This window comes from Sylvia atricapilla, chromosome 12 (genome assembly GCF_009819655.1).
Source record: "Sylvia atricapilla isolate bSylAtr1 chromosome 12, bSylAtr1.pri, whole genome shotgun sequence".
In the NCBI taxonomy this organism is placed as follows: domain Eukaryota; kingdom Metazoa; phylum Chordata; class Aves; order Passeriformes; family Sylviidae; genus Sylvia; species Sylvia atricapilla.
In genome coordinates this window covers 8,117,374-8,139,036 of record NC_089151.1, presented here as the reverse complement: position 1 = coordinate 8,139,036, position 21,663 = coordinate 8,117,374, and the positions used below count along the sequence as shown (strand labels likewise).

The window sequence follows — 21,663 nt, the reverse complement described above, 5'->3', positions numbered from 1 at the left end:
CCATATTTTGCCCTGTAGCACATCTGTCATGGGCTGAGAGCATCAGAATTGGGAATTGTTAGTTTTTCTGCCCAGTTGTGGGAAAGCTTAAAAACTGCTGGTGGTTTGATTGCTTACTCTAGTAAGTCTAAACATCTGTTTGCAAAAGAACCTTCTTCCTGTTTACACTTAGGTATCTGAAATGGCTGTCTCAGAGCTGCCTGGTAACCCCAATGCTGTATGGACTGTGAGGAGACATGTTGAAGGTATGCAGTATTTTCCTGAAGCACAGGGAAGTCATGATGTTTTTGTGTACGTTTTGTTTGTTGTTGTGTTCTGTTTTTCTTCCCAAGGAGATAGGAATGGTACTGCATGATGCTTGTGTGCCATCCCCAGAAACTGTGGCTTGAGTCAGCAGCCACCTGCTTGTCTTTAGAAGCCACCCACCCACTGGTTGCCTTGCATTGCCACACTTCCTTTTGACAAAGAAGCAGCTGCCTGCAGCTGCATCCATCACCATGCTGTATCAGTTGTACCTTTGCAGCCTGAAGCTGCTGAACTTCTCAGGCATTCTCACTTCCCATAAGCTTTTGCCCATAAGTTCTTGCTCAGACATCAGCAGGCAACAGTTACTATTGTTGTTGGAGCATATTCACTATTCTTCATGTGTGTTGACAACTGCAGTAATCAGCTTTTTGGGAGAGAGTGGGATACAAATTACAGAACAAAGATGATAAATCGGCAACAGTGTCTGTTATTTTATTACTTCTTTCTGTGCATGTCTGTGAAAAAACCACTCTGGACTAGGACATACTCTCTATTCAAGAGCCAGCAGAGTGTAGAAGGTTGGTGATTCCAGGAACATTAAAGTTTCAGGTTGGAAGAATATACTGGATTGAGGGTTTGGTTGGTTGTTGGGTTTTTTTAATTTTGCGATCTGAAATAATAGATTTACTAATGTACAAGAGGAAATGTTGTCCCTTCTCCTGCCTTTCTCTTGATGGTGAGAGCAGAATTGCACAGAAACACCTATAAAGCTTGTAGGGAATCTGTTCTGGGTGCTGGCAGTCTCAGAGATTATTTCCTAAGCAGTGCTTTGTATAATTTTCACAAAGACTACCCTAGGTTTCTGCACGGGATCTAGAAAGGCCAGATTGCTGCAATAGAGGCCTTAGCCTGCCATGGTGACATGGTATCTTGTATTTAAGCAGAGTAGTGTGTCTTCCAGAGAGTCAGTAACTCTGTGGGAATTTCAAATCCTGCAGTGGGATTTACCTTGCCATGCGAGACTTGCCATGAATTCCTGTGCTCACGTCCTGAGACTCATGTACTGCCTAAGCAACAACGGAGGAACTTTGAGCATAAAGTGCCTTCATGTCCCCCAGAAATAAAAGGGTCTATTTTCCACAGTTCATATAAAAAAATACAGAGTTTTCTGAAAACAGACGTTCCAGTTTGTTAGAAACCTTTTCTCCAGCATTCTGGAAAAGAAGTTGGTAATATTTTCTCTCTCAGAGGTTTGGAGGCTTTTGACATCACCCTACAGTTTTAAAATCTTTTCTCTTGGGGTTCCAGAAGATTTTGACTTTTTAGGAGGTGAAGGACCATTGATGATCTGCAGGAAGTGGACCAGTCTCATTGCCTCCTCTTCTTTGCAGCTTCCAAATTCTCCAGGTTTCAGCATGACCATCTCTATGATTTCAGAAAGGCTGGAATCTGTAGCTGTTAAACTGTGCTACTCACTGAATTCAGTTTATGGTTCTGTGAAACTGATCGCCAAGTTCCAACTCTTGGAATTCAGAAGTTATTTTAATGGGTTTTAATCAGAAAGAGTGCAGAACCTTCTCAAACATGTATCTAATCTTTAAAGTGCCTTTGAGGGCTCAGTTGGCAGTGTGAAGTTGCCCGGCTCTGCCTCGATATTTCAGTGTGTGCGTGCTGCAAGGCCTCTGTAAGAAACACCCAGGTCTGCAGTCTTCAAAGCAAATACTAACCATGGCTGGTACGTGGTGATACTCGCTACCAATACCAAGCCTTTTTTTTTCTTCCACAGGTGGCTGGTGGTGGAGGTGCTGATCACCACAGGTGTGTACCTACTGCTAGGGTCTGCTGTACAGTACCACAGGTTAACCACAGAAAATCCCAACAGCATGGGGCTACATTTATGCTAAGCATTTCAGTAAATAAATTCTAGGAACTGGTGTGTAGTTGAAGACTGTTGCCTTTGAAGTTCAGTAGCTGAGGAGTAGAAAGCAGATCCCAGTCCATCTTGCAGTCCTTGGGAAGCAAAACAACTGTGTCTCTGTGGGACAGTCAGTTCTTGCTAAAATTGGATATGTGTGTTTTAGGGGTATTTTCAGCTCTCTTGTAGACCAAGGTTAGGCTCCCAGCTGCTTTGTACAGACCTCCAAGAGAAAAAGATCAAGTATGCTTGGAGCATTTGTAGGTATTGTTGGCATGGGAATGTCCTGTGGTTATGGGATTCATCTCCCTGTGAGACAGAAGTGGGTAGGATTTGCACCAAATGCTCTATTCCAGTTGAATATCTGGGTGTAGGTGTGTGCTCTCCTGTGTTGACAGATGGGAGCAGGGAGCTGAGTGTCAGCATTCCCTACCTGGCACTTGCTGGGGGAGCAGTGTGCAGTGAGTCAGCGCTGCGGAGTCGCCACGCAGTAGTAAACAGAAGCCCAGGAAAACCTGCTGTCATCCCCTCAGACCCTGTTAACTGAGCGTGATCCTGAGCTCTGACACTGCGCATCAGTTTGCTCACTGAACTCTGAGTGACTGCATTTTTATCGGTGCAAATTCAGATGTTGCACAGCGTGAGAAAACTGTCAGGACTGGACTGGCATATAAGAATGGAAATTCTCATGGACTAACTCAAACTGAACCCATGACACATAATAAAAAGCACAGTAGTGTAGAGTTCATGGACTAAAATGTCATGTTTTCATAACTGGTTGTGATGTGTGCATGAAGCTGCAGAAAACTTGTAATGCATGTGTAGAAAAATGGGTCCAGCTGTGGCTCCTCAGAGTCATTAAAATGTCTCTGTTACTCACTGAAAGGAGCTGACTGGTGCAATTAGAATGGTAATAAGCATCTCCTGAAGTCTTGTGTCTGCATACAAAATGATGTCTATCTGTTCAAAACTCTGGGGAGCCTGATGTTTTGCTTGGGATTGTGCAGAGCTAAGTAGATACCTTTTCATATTAAAATCTATAGATCTTTTTCTAACTGAGAACACTTCTCAGTGTGCCCTAGAGATTTAGTCCTCTTAATTTCAACTAGGCTGCTATATTTTCTAAACCAAAATTGTGTTGTTTGAACCTAGATGAATGTATCTCATTCACTGACTTAATTCTGGTAAATCAAACCCTTTATTTCAAAAGCTCCAGCAGAGAGTCATTAAGCAAAATAGACTCCAAGAAAAAATGCACTTGTCACCATTATTGACACAGACTTAAAGGCATGCTCTAATGTAAATGTAAGCCAATGGAAAGAAAGAACTAAAAAAGTATTAAGAGTTAGGAATGAGTTTTTGTTTAGAGTAGGACTAAGGGAATCTGTTTTGTTTTCAGATGGGAGTTCTTTGTCCTATTCCAAATCACATGCTTAAACCTCCAGCTGGGACACAGTGGTTTATCATGAGAATTGACAGCCCCCAGGGAGGAAAGCAGCAGCTCTGAAGTAATTTGGAAAGCACCAGTGGTCTTTGAAATGGAATTCTTAGAACATCCTGTCTATGGGATATTTATGAATCAAATGCTTCGCCTGAAAGTGCTAGAAACTCCATGATCGAGGAATTCTTGTAGACTTCTGGTGTTGAAAAATTTGTGCACGTTCAGCTGCTGTTCAGCGTAGGAAATAAACAGTGTGTGTGTGTCTTGCTGAGCTCTTATGTCTGCTGTTAATGTTGGAGGAATTCTGTTTAGCCAAGCATTCAAGTAGTTGGCATTACTGATGGGGTTCTCTCTGCAGTTCAGTTCTTGCTTTCTCATTGCCCCAAATGAGCTGGTTCCTGTTTGTAGGGTTTTGGAGCTGTTGGAGGTTACAGGCTATGACCAGTTAATAGAGTAGTAACAGAGTTTATGCCACAGACTTCTGTTGAAATTGCTTTAGTTACACAAAACTCTTTAGTTTGATCAGAGCTGTGGTCTGTATACCAGATGTTGCAGAGAAGAATGATGGAGGGTATTTAATTTTTCACTCGCATATTTTTCAGCTGTATGTAAGAACTTTTTGTTATAAACGTGACACAGCAGGTTTGGCAATGCTTCCATCTAAACAGGGTGGATAAGAAAAAGATTATTAGTTCTTGAAGCATTTGTTTTGTTTAACCCAGCTTGGGTTCTTTAAGCTGCTGCGTCGTGTTTTGTGGAATCCTGTTTCCATCCCAGAGAGACTCCTCTATTTTCCTTTTCTGTTAAGGTTATTAGCCACTTCTCCATGTCTCCCACGTTTGAAAATTACAGAGGATCTCTTTCAAGGGCAGAAACTGACAGGTCTCTTACACCCTCACCTCCACTAGATATGTTGTGGTCCCCAAGTCTGAGCTTTGGGTTGAGTTGGGTTAAAATGAGGAATTTTCTTTTGAAGAAATAGCAGTTGCATGACAACAGCAGCAGAAGTGGAGTTGCTTCTCTGAGGCAATCTTATTTCTCTTCCAAGGCTCCTGGCTTCATTTCCCAATAGACTTCATTGTTTCTGTTGCTTTTGTTTTTCTGTTTTAATGAGATTGTCCTCTTCCTCTCTTCAGACTTGCTTTCTGCAGAGTGAAAGCAGACAGCAATAAACTGGGACATTTGCTTTAACAGTCCTACTACCTTCTTTTCCCACAAAGTTTCCCTATTTCCAAATGAGCTCTTAAGATTATTTTGATTAGCATAGCTCCTCCATGTCCAGCTAGAGGAGTCTCCCACGCTGCCCCTTTGGGAGAAACCAGTACTGGAGATAATAGAGTAAACATTGACCTTTACTTCTATTGGGATAAATGACACTATTGCAGCTATCTTAAAAATGTAATTGTTTCTTATCCCAGGAGACTCTCACAGTGTGAATGGAAGCCAGTTGAGCTTCTGGAGGAGGGTAGAGCAGGTTTAACCCTCAATTCTGCTGCAGTGCACTCTAATTGTTTTTCTGCAGCCTTTCATTGTGTGGCTGCTAGATAGAGATTGTGGTCCTGCAACATCTGTGGTGTGGTTTCTGCAGACAGATTCCTTATGTTCAAATTTTTGGAGTAGAGTATTTTGTTTGACTCTGTTGGGTGTTAAATCTGGTTTCAGCTCCTTGGGTGAGGGGGGACAATTGTCTTAAAGGCTTCGAGAACTTGAGCATTCTTGGAAAAAAAAAAAAATAGACAAGAATCTTACTTGCCAGAATCCAGCTTATTGTGAATTGACTGTGGATCTGGATCATGGTTTGATCCCTGGCTCGGTCTTGCATTGTTTGGAGTCCAGCAGTGGCTGGCTTTTGGACAGCTTGTCCTAGAGCGAACTTGTGCAATACTATCAGCAGCTGTAATTATCACAGGAATTCTGCTGAAGAGTAACTGCTAGACATTTGTCAGACTGCTGATTGTGTTGGGAAGCCTTGCATTTATTAAATCAGCACTCTTTTTTTTCCCTGTCTCCCTTGACCAGATGAATTTGATGCCTACATTATTGTGTCCTTCGTAAATGCCACACTGGTGCTGTCTATTGGAGAGACTGTAGAAGAAGTGACTGACTCTGGATTCCTGGGTACTACACCCACCTTGTCCTGCTCTCTTCTTGGTGATGATGCTTTGGTACAGGTAATGGAAAGCTGCTTCTGACATGTCTACTGTGTCTGCCACACTCAGCTTGCTGCACGGATGTGATTTCTGCAGTAGTACAACACATGTCTAAAGATGAGGATTGGCAGAGGCTGGTTCAGCCTTTCCCTTTTTATATCTTGCTACGTGAAACTGGACCAGTTCAAAATGGTCCTAATCTCCTTCAATAGTTCCTTGCTGTGGTTGAAAGATGCAGTTCTCCCAGCTGGCAAGTGTTTTCCTGCTGGTTCAGCCTGGTGCATAGCTGATGTATCACTGTATTTGGCTTCTGATGAGTCAGAACCACCAGTGAAAGGGGAGTTGTAAAGAAATGGTAAATACAGAATTGAAGTGACCTTTTTTCTTCCTTCAGGTTTATCCAGATGGAATCCGGCACATCCGAGCAGATAAGAGAGTAAATGAGTGGAAGACACCAGGGAAGAAAACCATTGTCAAATGTGCTGTGAACCAAAGACAAGTAGTGATAGCACTGACTGGAGGAGAACTGGTTTACTTCGAGATGGACCCGGTATGTGTTAATGTTGTGAATGAGTTTGGCAGAGTGAGGTATGGGTTATGCCAGGGATTGATCCTTGATCAGACCTACAGAAAAGGATTCAGTAGCAGAGCAGGCATCCTTCTAGAAAAGATAGATCAAAACCCTGCATATCTAGACTGTCTCTATCTGAGATAATTTAATGGCTAATTAAAGTCTCTGAAGCTCATAACTGAGGCTGAAAATTGTGTATTTGTACTCTTGCTCTTCTGGTTCTTCCAGTTGTAGCTGAAATAAATTGTTTAAAAATTGTGATATTGTTTATATAACAAATCCAAAGCATTGTTTAAAAACAAAGTAGCTAATTAATAAATCACGTTTTTCTTTCTCAGTCAGGACAGCTGAATGAGTACACGGAGAGAAAGGAGATGTCAGCTGATGTCGTTTGCATGAGCCTGGCCAATGTTCCCCCTGGGGAGCAGCGTTCCCGGTTCCTTGCTGTTGGATTGGTGGACAACACTGTCCGAATTATTTCACTTGATCCTTCGGTGAGTAGCTGCGCTGGTTTTGCCCTTTTGTTGCTTTGAAACGTTCAGAAGAATCCTCCAGAGGTGGACTGTGTCCATCCAAACTGTGTTTCTGTATAAAGGTGGGTGAGCAGGAATAGAGAGCTTGCATGGCTTGTCTCTGGTGATTGGGAGGAAACGTGGCCCTTGGTCCTTTCCTGTAACAGTACCCTGGTTTTATTGAGAATCAGTTGTGCCTCCGGGTGTTCAGCTGATAAGTCACAAAATAATTTTCTTCTATTGTTTTGTTTTGGATGGTGTTTTTGATGGATTTCCCCTTCTGATCTCCCTGTTTGTACCTGTACTGAAAGCAGACTCATTCTGCAAGCAAGTTGGCAGCAAACCAAACTTACTACTTGTCTACCTGCGACAGATGAGGTGTTCAAAGCTGGTTGTAGTAACCTAAATTTTGCTCAGCTCGCTCCATGGTAAATAGCAGCAAATGGTGCTAGAATAGTTTGGAAGGATCCAGTTTACCTTCTCTAAAGCCCAGGCTGCTACCACTCCTGCTTACCAAAATGCATAGAGCCAGAGTCTGTTGTGACATTTTCTTTTCTTCTGTGGTGAATACTTTTTTCTGGAGATCTAAGAGGACATCTTTAAGCTCCTTAGATGGAGCTTGAACCCTGTCTTGCCATGCCAAGCCTTGCTGACTGGCGTCATCCCTCTATCCTGTTTCCCCAGGATTGTTTGCAGCCCCTGAGTATGCAGGCGCTGCCCGCACAGCCCGAGTCGCTGTGCATCGTGGAGATGGGTGGCACAGAGAAGCAGGACGAGCTGGGAGAAAGGGGCTCCATTGGCTTTCTGTACCTGAACATTGGACTGCAGGTGAGGGGTTCCTGCCTGGTTCTGACAGGCGTGTCTTGAGGAGCTTTTGCTTGAAGGTGGATTGTTAATATAGCCCTTTCATCATGCAGTGCAACACAAAGCCTGACTTCCCTCTTTGTTACAATGTGTTTAACAACCGTGACTGGGGAATTCACTGTGTGACTTCGTAGAGGTGTGAATTTCCCCATACATTTTTAGACTAAAGACTAGTCAAAAGACACTGTATTACCCCAGATTTTATGTAGGACAGACTGTGCTTTACTCATTCAAGAAGGAAGGCATATTTTAAGAAATATTTCTGGGTGAAATGTTGAGCAGCTCTTTAAAAACTGCCTGTAGGGCAGAGTATCAAACAAGTAACTGCCCACAAGCAGAAGCTCTGCTCTAATAACTCTGCTATTACACAGCTTTTTGTTACATCCAGTACAGACTCTCTGATCTTTGACCAAAAAAATTCAACATGTAGTAAAAATAATCAGCACAGTTTAGGCTCTTCCACATGCCTCAAGTTTGATGTCAGAATGCAAACTCTTTTTATGGAGCATGAGTTTTTGGGTAAAACCTTTGTTCCAGGAGGGATGGGGGTCTGGAATCCACCCTCAGGTTTTTATGGCTTATGTGATTTGCTAAAGACCTTGGTCTGTTTTTTATTTTGAAGAGGGTCCTTTCTGCCCTGTAGGACTGTGCAGGAGCTGCGCTTTCTTTGCTATTAAAAGTGTGGCTGTAAGTAGAGTTGTACTGACAGCTAGGAAAACAAACAGCTAATTCTTCAGCACCTACCTCTCTCAATTCTTTTGAATTATGCATGTAGTAAGTTACTTCTTACCTTCAACCTGGATCTTTTTGTTTTGCTGCTGTCAAGAACGGTGTGCTGCTGCGGACTGTCCTGGACCCTGTCACTGGTGATCTCTCTGACACCAGGACCAGATACCTCGGCTCCCGGCCCGTCAAACTCTTCCGTGTCCGAATGCAAGGCCAAGAGGCGGTAAGGGAGCCGAGCTCCTGCAGGGGTGCACATCCACTCCCCAGGCACTGCATCCCAGATTTTCTTATGGGTGGGCAGGGTGGGGAAGAATCTGTGCAGCACAGCAGGATCCTGTGGGTAAGGGTGGAAAGTAGAATGAGTTCATTTTCGGGGTGCCTGGCTCGCAGCTTGTTCTTTCACGAACAGCCTTGTTCTTATTCTCCTTACTGCTGTGTAGTGCTGCCCTGCCTTCTCTGAACTAGGATTCATCTGACCCATGGGCTGTGTTTACAGTGTGCTTGGAGAGCTTTGAGCAGATTCTTGGGCTTAGAGACACATCTTGCCTGCTTTAGTGCACAGAGAGATGGAGAGAGTTCCGTGCAGAAAACTTTTACCCTTGAATGCTTGATTCAGTGAATGGTTGTGTCCTTGCATGTTGGGAATAGCTCAGCCAAGGGCTGGACAGTTGCCATACATGGTTCAAGGAAAATATTTGCAAGATTTGGCATAGAAGGAAGAATGTGTTTCATCAGAAGTGCCATTTCCAAGCTTTCTGATGTGGCACTGGGGAAATCAGCCACCCCCTGCCTGACTCATTTTTGGATGACACCTTCAGAGTTGAGAAATACTGCTGATCAGCATGGGGGGCTGGATCTGGGAATTTGAGCTCTGCTATAGTGTTAAGGTACACTGGGTGAATCTCTTGAACTTGCTCCTGCCAGTTGTAACTTGAAGATGAGGAGCTTTGCAGCTCTAGCAGAAAATACCTGTAGAATGACCAAGTGCTTTTCTCCTTTGAGATCAGCTGTTGTCACTCAGGCAGAAACTAAGGTTGCACTGAAACTCGTTTAGCCAAATATATAAAGCTGAAAAGTTTGGAAGTCAGTTTGCTTCCTTTGTTTCTTGTAATTTGATTTAGGCTAGTGATGATTTTCAGTAAATGTCACTAAGAGTGCTATAGCATTTGGATTGTGATGAAGCAGTAAATGCTTACTTAAAAGACCTGTTCCCATTAGAGCAAGCTATTAAAAAAAAAAAAAAAAAAAGATGTGACAGTATTGTTCATCTTGGCTTTTACAGGTAATAGTTTTAGTCTACCTCATTTGCAGTATTTGTTGTCTTGACAGTGCTTTAAAATTCCTTTTCATGCCATATGCAATTTCCAGAGAAAGCTGAAAGTAAGAAGTATCTCCCCAGGTATGCTCTGATCTGGGTGGAGTACACCCACAACAGTTCAGTTGTGGCACTGGGGAAGAGTTGGGTGCTGTACATCCATTCCTGTTGCATAAAGTGAGCTTGCCTCCACTCCCAGACCTAATAAATTTGCTCCCTGTCTTTTTTCCCAGGTGCTGGCCATGTCAAGCCGTTCCTGGCTTAGTTATTCCTATCAGTCCCGCTTCCACCTGACTCCCCTGTCTTATGAGACACTGGAGTTTGCATCTGGTTTTGCTTCTGAGCAGTGCCCTGAGGGCATTGTGGCCATCTCCACAAACACATTGAGGTAAGCATCAGAAGGAAAACACAAATGCTTCCAGGCTGAGATGCCAGGTAGGTGAAGTGGTGGTGGATTCCAGCTGACATTCAAAAGGAAGGAGGTAAAGTGACTTGACTTGAAAAAGATTTTTTTATTATGGATAATGATTTGATAGAAACACTTGGATGGGTTTCAGAAAACAGACTATTTAAAGAAAGTTATGCTGTCAAAAAGAAATAAGATGTGCTTCTCAGATTTATATTTTCTAGCTTTTCAAAATAAGTGTGATTCAAGTTATTCTTCAATTCTCTGATCCTGAGAGAGGGAAGTTTTTAATAAATGTGGACCTGTTATATATTAAGATCTTGTGGTTTGTGATCTGAATTGGCTGTTTTGCAGGAAATGAGCCACGTGATTTCAGACACCAGAGGCATGACAGGGATGTGTTTGTTGCCTTTTAAAAAGTTCAGCTGAGATACTAAAAAGATAAATGAAAATAATGGACCACAAATTCAGATGCTGTGCTGTATGCACTTGAACAGGCACTTTTTTCATATCTGTTCTCATTGAAATATTACAGCATTCATTGCTCTTAAAGGAGCCATTCTTTCTGGAAAGACTTGTGGTTTTTAGACACCAAATGCCAGAAGAACTGGCATTTCAGCTGGCAAGTCACAGGAAGAAAGAGCTGGCATTGCCTTTTTCATACTCTTTTTAACTGAAGTGCCTTTGAGGAGCATTTGATTATATGTCAAAGTCAATGTCACATTTAGATTCAGATGATGTGTTCCCCAAACGTGCACTTTCCTTCTCCCATGTGGTCTTTGTTCCTTTTGGGGTAGACTTGCTTCAGCACCAGTCAGAATGCACCCTGGGACAGCAAGTACCCTCAAAGACCTTGTGCTGCAGCATAAACCTGTCTCACACCGTGGGCTCCCATTTCAGGGTGTTAGTTTTGCTCTGCTCTCTGGAGCTGTTTGCTAGTTGCTGTCTGGCCTGAGAAAGGTGCTGCTCCTCTCTACATTAGCCAGTTTCACAAAGGAAACATTCTGTTCCAGTTTCATTCTCATAGACAGCTGTTTTCAGACCATGTTCAACACGTCACATCTTTGTCCCCCAGGATTTTGGCACTGGAGAAGCTGGGAGCAGTCTTCAACCAGGTTGCCTTCCCGTTGCAGTACACACCCCGAAAATTTGTCATTCACCCAGAGAGCAACAACCTGATCATCATTGAGACAGACCACAATGCTTACACGGAGGCCACCAAGGCACAGAGGAAGCAGCAAATGGCTGAGGTAATTGGGGTGGGGGTCAGGTACACCTACCTGCTCCCCAGAGGGGACTTCTGCAGCTGGAAGTGCTCCCTGCTTATTAGTTCCCAGCTGCCATTACCTGCAAGGCTTTCTGCCTTGTGTGAATGCTGAGGCTGGAGGAAGAGTGGACATCTGCCTCAAAACACAAATTTCAGCAGAATGCATCACTTCTCAGTGTTCCTTCCTTTGAGTGTTGTTAGGGAGTATTTTAAGAACCACCCTATTGGAGGACGGTCCTGCTTGTGTGACACCGTTCTGTGGGGTTTCTGTGGTTGGTTGGGGATGGTTGCATTTCAGTGGGTTGTTTATTTTCTTCTCAGGATTGTGTTTCCAGGGTTGTTGATTTGGAGAAACAGCTCCCCAGACAACTGTCCCCTGGGCAAGGCAGAGCTGACACAGCTAGGGAATAAGCTCAGGGTGGGTGGAAGGATTGGGACTTAATGGGTTTTATGTCTTCATAGGCAGTATCTTACCCCAGAATACCTGGGTTTAGGCAAAACAGGGAGGTTGTATTCTATGCAGAGCATCAGCATGCTGGGAAAGGAAATCACTGAGCTGTTCTTTTCTCCTGTCCTTTAATACCACAGGAAATGGTGGAGGCTGCAGGTGAGGATGAGAGGGAGCTGGCTGCAGAGATGGCTGCGGCCTTTCTGAATGAGAATCTTCCCGAGTCCATCTTTGGTGCTCCCAAGGCAGGGAATGGTCAGTGGGCCTCTGTTATCAGAGTGATGAACCCCATCCAGGGAAACACGTTAGATCTGGTCCAGCTGGAGCAGAATGAAGCTGCTTTCAGGTAAGAAGCATTGCCAGATGCAGCAGGAGGAATCCCTGCTTGTGATGAGTCTTAGGTGTTTTATTCCTTTTGCTTATCTGTTACTAAGCTGAAATCCAGATGGAACACATTATCAAGAGACTGGGTTGAAATTCCAGAAGTGATTTGTCTTGCCTTTCCTTCCAACCCTGACCTTGTCTGCATGTGGCATTGAGAGCTGGTGGTGCTCCAAATGTGGTTGCTGGACCTCAGTGCCTAAAGAACAGCACAGGGGTGCAAATGACAGATAAGAGAGCTGGGAACAAGGGAATGTGCTGTTATCTCTCACTTTTCCTTCTCATCCAGATAAACGGAGGATAGATTAAATGGGAAGGGAAGTGTTAGAGGACTGGAGGGGAAAACCAACACAATGACCATGAAGAATAGCAAGTGCCTCAGCAGGTGAAGTAGAGTTAGGTCATGTTAGTCCAAAAGGCTGACCTGCCATTTCCAACCCGCTTGAGCTATTTACTGAGCAGGAAATAACACTGGAAGATGAGGAAAGTTATTTGTGTGTGTCCCAGTGGGAACAGCCTTTGAAAAACAGCTTCTGGTAGAGTTTTTGCACATCACTAGGCAGTGTCCAGCCTGTGAAAGTGTAAAGTAACTCTGGGCATTGTGAAAGCAAAATGCTTTGAGCAAATGTGACAGCTGGAACACATATGGAGAGTATGGAAGAATGAACAAATCTGCGTTAAATATTTATACAAGGAGGAAAAATTATCTCTTGAAAGGAAACGTCAGTGTTGAATGGTTGGAGTCTCAAATCTCTGCTGGGCAGGTGCAGGGTGTGCTGTGGGGAATCCAGTCTGGGTGTGCAGCAGTAGTGTGGTGATGACACTGATGTCCTGCTGTGTCCTGTCATTTCCAGCGTGGCTGTGTGCCGGTTCTCCAACACTGGTGATGAGTGGTACGTGCTGGTGGGAGTCGCCAAGGACCTGATTCTGAACCCACGCTCAGTTGCTGGGGGGTTTGTCTACACATACAAGCTGGTGAATAGTGGTGAGAAGCTGGAGTTTCTGCACAAGGTGAGGGGAGTGATGAGGTCATTCCTGGGCTGAGTGTTGGAGTACCTCTTACTTGCCTGAGTGCTGCAGTGATATTGTAGTACTTTGTGCATCCTGGGCAAGATTCTCATGCTGGTGTTACACACTGGAAGCAGCCTTGGAGAAAATCAGCTGCGTCCTACAGAATTATTTGGTACATCTTTTGCTGAGCTGAGGACTAAACACAGATCTTGCAGGAGTCCCAATTTTACCCATCTAATTGGGTAAATTGGAAAGGAGCAGTGTTTTTCATGCCCCTGTTAGGGAGGGGAGGGAAATAGCTCTGTTTGCTTTCTGGAATATGAGCTCAGAGAGCAGCTTAAGCACTTGTTTACAGAGCAAATTCGTACTTGGGTCACTTAAACCCTGGTGCTAAGGCTATCAGTCCTTGGCTGACCATGTACAGCTGGTGTGGGCAGTCATCTTCCTTGGATGCTGTTTGATCGTGTGTATAAATGATTAGTGAGCAACTTGTTTGATAGGTCTCAGGGGCTTCAGCAAAGGTTTCAGCAGAAAAATTACTGTTCTTCCCACATGCTTCCAGCACGGCTGAGATTTGAGCAGATGAACACATAGAAAGGAATGTTGTGGCTTACTCACTTCCTAGAGTCCTGATGCAGGGAGTGGGCTCTGTCCTGGACTGTGGCCTTTTCTGGTGCCACTGAACACCCACTGGGAAGCTGACGGAGCTGAAGTTGTGAAATAAACTTCTCTTAGCCAGTGCAGCCAAGCTAGGAATGCTGTAAATGGAAACTCTGTACATGTTCCCCTTCTCTGCTGTGGCTGATCGTTTTGGATTGATTAGTGCTGGGAGATTTTTCAGACAGTAACCCTGTCTAAGTTACTGAAATTGTGGACACACTGTAGTTGTTCATATTTAATAACTTTTTGGTGGCAATGTCAGATGGCTGAAATTACATTCATGCGTTGCTTGAAAACAGTCTGGGTAGATTTAGGAACAGTCTAAAGTTTTTCTGTTGGATGTAAACCAAAACTAAGAACTGAGGGAACCAGACCCTTGTCTTCTTTTGCTGCCTGCCCAATATGGGGTTCTTAGAGAAGTCCTGTGCCAGCAGTGTGTTGTGTGTGAGTACCCATGGCTCTCTTAGCTCTATGTGGGACTTCTGGTGCTGTCTGCCTGCGAAGGACTGACCTGTTGCCTCTCCTGTAGAAAAAGAGTCTTATTAGCCTTTTACATTGAAAGCCTTGGTACAGGCCAGTGAACTTCCATTAGGTGAATCTGGTCTGAAGGTTTATGTAACGTTAGCTCTCTTAATGGGGATTTCACAATCTTCCCTCTCTAGACCCCTGTGGAGGAGGTCCCTGCAGCCATTGCTCCATTCCAAGGCCGAGTCTTAATTGGGGTTGGAAAGCTCCTGCGTGTGTATGACCTGGGCAAGAAGAAACTGCTTCGGAAATGTGAGAATAAGGTACTGCCTTCTGTCACTGACCAGAGCTGTCAATTTGGAATGAGTGATATTTTGCAGAAGGAGGGAAACACGGAGTTTAGCTGCTACTCCGCCCCAAGTGTGTCTGATTATTTCATCATCTGTGTGTTTGCCTTGCTGGTTGCATCTATCCAGAGTAGTGTTGGACTAGCGTGGGCTGTTGTGCTACTATTTTCTTAACACCTGACAGTGGCGTTGCAAGTTCCTTTTTGTCCCAGCTCAATGCAGGCTGTTACTGAACGTGTGCAGGGGTCTGTAGAGACTGTTCCTTTGGCTGCTGCACGTGAGAGGTCTAAGCAAAACAGAAGATAGTCACTGGAAATGTTTCATTAGTTTGGGTGATCAGAAGCTGGAGGATGCATATGGCCACTTCGTCAGATGCCCAGAATGTTGAAAAGGAGATTGTCTCCTTGAAGTAGATGATCCTTCTTGCTGAGCATCTCTGGTACTTTAGGAAAAGAAATTGCAGAGCATGATTTTCTAACTCTTAATTGCCTGCTCCTCCCTCTCTCGTGCAAACTGCAGAACCTCTGCCAGTAGCTCATTACTGCACAAAAGAACTCCAGCGAGTTAACAAACTGGGGATTTGTAGGGGAACTTTTTTTTTATTGTATGGTTTTGTAGTTTTTTTAATACCCCTAAAACATGACTCACATGAAAAATTGACGCTTTTCTTCTTGGGCCTTCCATGACTACGTAGTGAAGAGACATGGAAGCAATGCCTGCTTGTAGGGATGTCCTAACATCTCCAGTCGTGGGCTCCCCAGCAACACGTTTTCTGGACAGTGTTCCTACAGGGAAGGCTGTGAATGCCACGTGGTGCATGTTAGGTTGCCCTGTATTGATGATGTGTTTAGAATGGGACTTTAGTATGGCAGAAATGAGGAGTAGTTTTGGAGGAAATGATGGGAAGTGGGGAGTGAGCTGTCATTCACAGGGGGAAATAGTGTTTCAGCTGGTGTAGGGTTATGCTTCCCCGTTTGAAGCACTCAGGTGTTTTGTCCTTTCTCTCTCAAAAGCACATTGCCAACTACATCTGTGGGATCCAAACCATTGGGCACAGAGTGATTGTCTCAGATGTTCAGGAGAGTTTCATCTGGGTGCGTTACAAAAGGAATGAGAACCAGCTCATTATCTTTGCTGATGACACTTACCCTCGGTGGGTCACTACAGCAACGCTCCTGGATTACGACACTGTGGCTGGAGCAGACAAGTTTGGTAACATCTGTGTGGTGAGTGTGCCTTGCTGAAGTTGGGGCTTTTTGGACATATTTTCCCTTAAAACATCCGTGATTTATCTTAAAAGAATGAGAATCTGTCATTAGCTGGAGACAACGCCCTGTACCATTGACTTGTTTTCATGGGGTGACTCTGTCACTATAGTGAGCTGCAGTTTATCTGTTTGTTAAAGGAAGCAAATAAGTTAAAGGATCAGCAAGTCATAAACGTATTTCTGAGATATCCAGTAATTTGTGTTTATATTGCCTCAAAACTTACTGTCAATACGCCTTGAAAGAAGATTATTGCTGTGAAAGGGCCCACGAGAACTTGAGTCAGGGTTATCACTCTTACTTTTTCTGACTAAACCTCATTGCTGGCATTTAGCTTTCTCTGTCACTTCCTCTTCACAGTTGGCTTTGTCAGCCAACACTTCCCCACTTGGCTGGATTTCAGCAGGGGAGGAGGAAAGAATAGATGGTCTTTCTGGCAGAGCTTTGATCTCTCTCTGAAGCGTGCTCGGGTGCTTTGGAGTGCAGAGTTCAGCAAGTGTCAGATGCTGCGCCTGCAGGATTTGGCCAATGCACACAAATCAGTCCTCTTGAGTTTTCCTGCCCCACATCTATCAAACTGTTTCCTTAGTGGAAACCACCTTCAGATCAATTTGACTGTACCTCCCAGCTTGATCTGCAAGTGCCAGACCAGGCAGAGGCTGGTTGTGAGGCCCTGCCTGTGTTTCTGAAAGATGGGCTATTGGACTTGATACCACAGTTGTTACATAACTGTAAAGGCTATTTTGGAGAGTCACCTGCATGATTCTGCTGTAAGCGTGAAGTGGTTCTTGCAGAGTCCACAAAAGCAGCCTTTTAGACAGCACAAGGGCTCTCCAGAGATAATGTGCTGTTTCTCTGCAGCTTGCTGATTCTTCCTTCCTCTTTCCACACAGGTGAGATTGCCTCCCAACACCAATGATGAGGTAGATGAGGATCCCACAGGCAACAAAGCTCTCTGGGATAGGGGCCTGCTTAATGGAGCATCACAGAAGGTAATACTTTGTGGGAAGCACATGGTTATTGCAGGAAAAGAATGCACTGCTTTTCTTTGAAGGACTTTGCAGTGTTGTCCAGGAGATGTATTGGCTGCTCTGCTTCTACACAATCTGCTGTGCTGTGGGTGATCTATTTACACTGTTGCTGCAAGCCAAATTTCTGAAATCACAGCTGAAGCCTATTTGGTGTGTTTGATGGAAGCAGCTCATTTTCTTTTGCTGCTTTCTCTCATTACTTGCATCCGTTTGTCCAGCTGAGTTTTGCCATCTGGTCACAGGTGGAAGGCACTTCCTCTCTAGAAAGGCATTTCAGAACTAGCAGTTGGCTGGATTTATTCTGCTTTCCTCTCTCAAGCCCTTTGATGCTTTTATATAAGCTAAAGAAAAAACATGATTCTGTGTTTGCCTTTCAGGCTGAAGTGATTATGAATTATCACGTGGGAGAAACGGTGCTTTCCTTGCAGAAGACCACACTGATTCCAGGAGGCTCTGAATCTCTTGTTTATACCACCCTGTCAGGAGGGATAGGAATCTTGGTTCCTTTTACTTCTCATGAGGTAAGCAAGGCCAGGCATCAGGCTGCAGTCTTGCTGCTTTTTGTGCACTCATCTGCATCCAGTATATTCAGTGTGCTGCATTCCCTGGAGGGGTCCACAGTGGCTGAAAACCTGAGCTAGAGAGAGCCTCATAAAACCTCATAGGAGAGCCTATGGCTCCAGTGCAGAGTGGAAGAGAAGGTGTTTGCTGTGTCCTGCACTGGTTCTATAAAGAGCTGAAAGCATTCCTAGTTGCACTGTTGTTCTGAATCTTTGCTTTCAAGGAGCTTTGGGTGATTCAGTGTCTGAGGAGGGAGGAGTCCTTTGGCATGCTTTGTGTAGCCTCTAAACTGTTGATCAGGCAGTGATGTTTCAAGCCCTGAGGACGGTACTCTGTTCTCTATTCTTTATTTGCTGTGGCCTCTTGGGGCAGTGGATGGCAAGACATTTGCTGTTGGAGCTGCAGCTCTGGGCTGCACAGCTGCTCTGTGTCTCATTTCCTGGGAGGCAGATCCTGCCCAGGGTGGCTGCTTAGCTCTGCTGCGGGTGCTTCCCAAGTGGAAACGATGAAGGACTAGCCATGACTTTGGCTGCTATGTGCAGGGCTGCTCTGGCAGAGTCTTTTAATCACAGAACGGTTTGGATTGGAAGGGATATTTAAAGATCATCTCATCCTACCCCAAATGGTCATGTAATGGCAGTGTTTCTGCCAGTGCAAGAGCACCTTCTGGTGAGTGTTGTCTTGCCTTGCTGGCAGTGCTGATGTGTACCAAACTGTTGACTTACCAATCCTTTATCTCCCCAGGATCATGACTTCTTCCAGCATGTGGAAATGCACTTACGGTCTGAGCACCCTCCTCTCTGTGGGCGAGACCATCTCAGTTTCCGCTCCTACTACTTCCCAGTGAAGGTAAGCCCTGAGCACGTGGAATCACCTGGTCACGGGGTGCAGAGGGTTGCTTTGGGGCACAGAGCTGCCTTGAGGCTGGCAGAAGCAAGGTACAGTTATTATTGTCTTGAGCCAAGGCAAGGGTGCTGTCAGTAATGGCTTGTGTAGTGTCTGTGGCAGCTGGCTCTTGAGCAGCACTGTAAGGAGAACAGTACTTAGCACTTAATCCACGTCTGTTTTTGGTTTATTAACTCTCATAATGAGCCTCCTGAGGGTTGGTCCTAAGACCCCAGCCCAGAGGCAGGCGCTGTAGGTGCAATTCTCCACTTCCAACAGCATCTCCATTTTCCACCAGAAGAAGCAGCATTACATAGCTGTTGGTGTGGCTGGGTCAAACTGAGTGCTGCCCTGGGTTATGTTTTTTCCACCACCACTGGAAAAAGAAATCTAAGTTCAGAAACAGCTGTTCTTGCCTATTTCTGCTTTTGAGGAACTGTTAGAAGCTGTGAACTGCTGAATACTCTGACCAGACAGATCCCCGTGGTAACTACTACTAGAATAACGAGTGTGAAGTCAGCCAGAACATTGTCTCAGCAGATGAAGTTTTCTAGGTGCACGGGATGGTGGTCTTGATGAGCTTGAGGCTGATTTGCAGCATACACAGCCTCAAATATTGCTTCTATTTGATTGAAGCTGCCTTTGTCATCACTCACAGCTTCCCTCAGCCTTCCTAATGCAGGGCTCAGACCCAGGCAGATCTCTCTTCCTTTCCCTTGTGTGATTCTTGAGCTGCACACAGGCCTTTCGGGTTTCTGTTTCGTTAATCAAGCTGGCCAGTAATTAATGTGATGCTAACTGCTGCTATTCAGCAGATGAGGTCACCAGGCATGGTCTTGTTTCCAGGACAGGATTAAGAAACTCCTGGGAACAAACTGTTTGTGGCCATTTTCCCCTGTTTAGGCAGGGTTCAGTGCCTCTGTGTGGTTTCGATTCAGTTCTTTCCTCTTTGCCCCTCCAGAACGTGATTGATGGGGACCTGTGTGAGCAGTTCAACTCCATGGAGCCCAACAAACAGAAGAATGTGGCCGAGGAGCTGGACCGGACCCCACCCGAGGTGTCCAAGAAGCTGGAAGACATCCGCACACGCTACGCTTTCTGAGCGGCAGCTGGCAGGGGCAGAAATGCTGGTGGCTCCTCTGGGTGTTCTTCCAGGCACCCCTGGGAGGAGGAATGTGTGCTTTTTTTCCCCCCTTTTCAAATATTGGTTTGGTCCTCGTGGTTTATGTTTTGAAGTAAGGTGACTCCAGTAAATACAGTATCAGCTATTAGGTTTCCCAACACATCCCGCTGCCTATGTGAAGGCTCCTGACATTCTGGCTTCTGGCCAGAGCAGTTCTCTCTTGGGAAGTGCCCAAGGCAGGACGCCAGCTGACCCTCAGCCCCATCTCCTTGTCCTCCCTTTCAGATGGGGGAGTCCCAGGGTGTCTTGCTGAAAGTTCTGTAGGGCAAATCCAACTGAGTCTTTGTTGGGCCAAGTAGGGTTTGTGATTTCCCAGCGTTTTAGAAAAGGAAAGAGCTGTGGCATGATTCAGGATTAGCAAGGCTCCTCTTCTAGTAGCCAGTGGTGAGCTGCTCTGGGCTTATACTAGTCCAGGGAGCAGCCAGTGGGAAGCCGGCTGTGTAGAGGGTGTAACTGTCACACTTGTCTTGAACGTTTTCTTAATGAATTGCAAGGGGGTTTTTTGGACTTGCCATTTCTGACTGTTTTCCCTGTAAATAGAGTTTTGTACAATGTTGACTCTCTTGGGGGTGGGGAAGAGCGAGGCCTGAGTCTGGGACTTGATTTGTTTCATAATAACTTTGGCAAGAGAGTGTCTCCAAGCTGTGACTGTGAGCAGCACATGAAGAATAAAAGCCTGTTTTTTCACTACCCTGGCGCTGGGGCTCTTCTCCTTCGTGGCAGCTGCTGCTGACCTGAGCAGGAGGGGAGGAGGAGGAATACAGAAATGTGCACACCCTGAGCCCTGTGCTCCTGCAGGCCCCTCACTGCCCCCGTGCCCTGCCTGGAGCTGGTCCCCTGCTGCTTGATCTGCCCTGAGACACAGACAAAGCAGGCTGTGGAGAGAGGGAAGTCTCATTTCTGCAGCCGTTCCAAAGCATGGCTGCACATTTGGGGTTCTGTGTTGCCCACTGTAGCAGCTGCCACTCTGGGAGGAGCAGCTGGCTGCCACGAGGACTGGGGGAAGGTCTGTGTCCCAGAAGTTCGGTAGCTGGCTGCAGAGGCTCCCAGTTGGAGTGCACCCACACAACAAGTGCTTCATGGTTCTGCTGGGTTGCTCACTGCTTTCTCCTGCTGACGGGGACTGTTCGAGAGCCTGTAACATCCTGATAAGGATGCTGCTCCCCACTTGGGGCTTGGAGAGACAGGTGGTCCTTGATGATTGCGCTCCCTTTGAACAGCTTTAGCATTCTCTGGAGCATGTACTGTGTGGGGTGAGGACAAACACACCCTCCTGCCTTGTCCTTTGCACCCTCTCCCCTCCTGCATTGTATCGACCTCGCAGGGCTGCATGGCAGGGGCTTACAACACAAGGCTGCACCCTTTGGCTCTGGCATGGTACGTGGAGCCCCACCCGTACTCTGATGGCAGAGCAAAGGGCTTTGTTCTCCCTCCCTTGCCTGAGTGGGGGCAGCTGTGTTAAGGGAGGGGCAAAGGGGAGCTGAGCTTTGTGGGGTCCAGCTTCTGGCTTGCCACGGACTTCTAAGTGGACTTCCCTGTGCTCCCTGTCCCTTCTCCTCCCTGAGGGAGTGATACTTTGGATCAGGGAGCACTTCCAGCAGAGCTCCAGTGACACTTGGTATTTGTCATGCTGGTGTCCTGAAAGTGAAAGTGGGGGAGGGGGCGTCTTGAGATGTTCCCAAACTGGTTCCCAGCACAAGGTTTTACTTCTTGGCTGTGCCTGGTGAATAACCTGCTTCCAGTAAAAGGCAAAACCTGGGAGGGACCCGTTTCCAGCCAGAAGGAGCTGGGAGTTTGTGGGGAGCTGCCTGAGCCCCCAGCTCCCCTTCTCTGAGACAATGAAAGTTTCTCTGTGAGGCTTCTCCCCGGCAGCCACAGGGGTCTGAGGTCCTGCTGCCGTGTGGGAGCAAAACTCCTGGGGCTATGCACTGGAAGCTGTTTGCCTTGGGCTCATCCCAGCACTCATTTCCAGCCAGGAGCAGCCAGGGAGAGCAAACCGCCCCCAGCACAGTG

The 21,663-nt window shown here is 45.8% G+C and overlaps 1 protein-coding gene across 1 annotated transcript in view; it reads left to right on the top strand.

Moving 5' to 3' along the window:
* SF3B3 (splicing factor 3b subunit 3) overlaps positions 1-20,340 on the top strand; it is a 28,859-nt gene extending 8,519 nt beyond the window's left edge. The window contains exons 11-26 of the mRNA XM_066327758.1: positions 173-245; positions 5,622-5,773; positions 6,147-6,302; positions 6,662-6,817; positions 7,520-7,663; positions 8,526-8,648; positions 9,974-10,128; positions 11,222-11,396; positions 12,002-12,207; positions 13,097-13,253; positions 14,576-14,701; positions 15,739-15,951; positions 16,884-16,982; positions 17,399-17,542; positions 18,327-18,431; positions 19,429-20,340. Coding sequence (XP_066183855.1) covers positions 173-245; positions 5,622-5,773; positions 6,147-6,302; positions 6,662-6,817; positions 7,520-7,663; positions 8,526-8,648; positions 9,974-10,128; positions 11,222-11,396; positions 12,002-12,207; positions 13,097-13,253; positions 14,576-14,701; positions 15,739-15,951; positions 16,884-16,982; positions 17,399-17,542; positions 18,327-18,431; positions 19,429-19,569 — 2,325 coding nt within the window. The 3' untranslated portion in view covers positions 19,570-20,340. The remainder of the gene's footprint in view (positions 1-172; positions 246-5,621; positions 5,774-6,146; positions 6,303-6,661; positions 6,818-7,519; positions 7,664-8,525; positions 8,649-9,973; positions 10,129-11,221; positions 11,397-12,001; positions 12,208-13,096; positions 13,254-14,575; positions 14,702-15,738; positions 15,952-16,883; positions 16,983-17,398; positions 17,543-18,326; positions 18,432-19,428) is intronic.
* Positions 20,341-21,663: the final 1,323 nt, after the last annotated feature.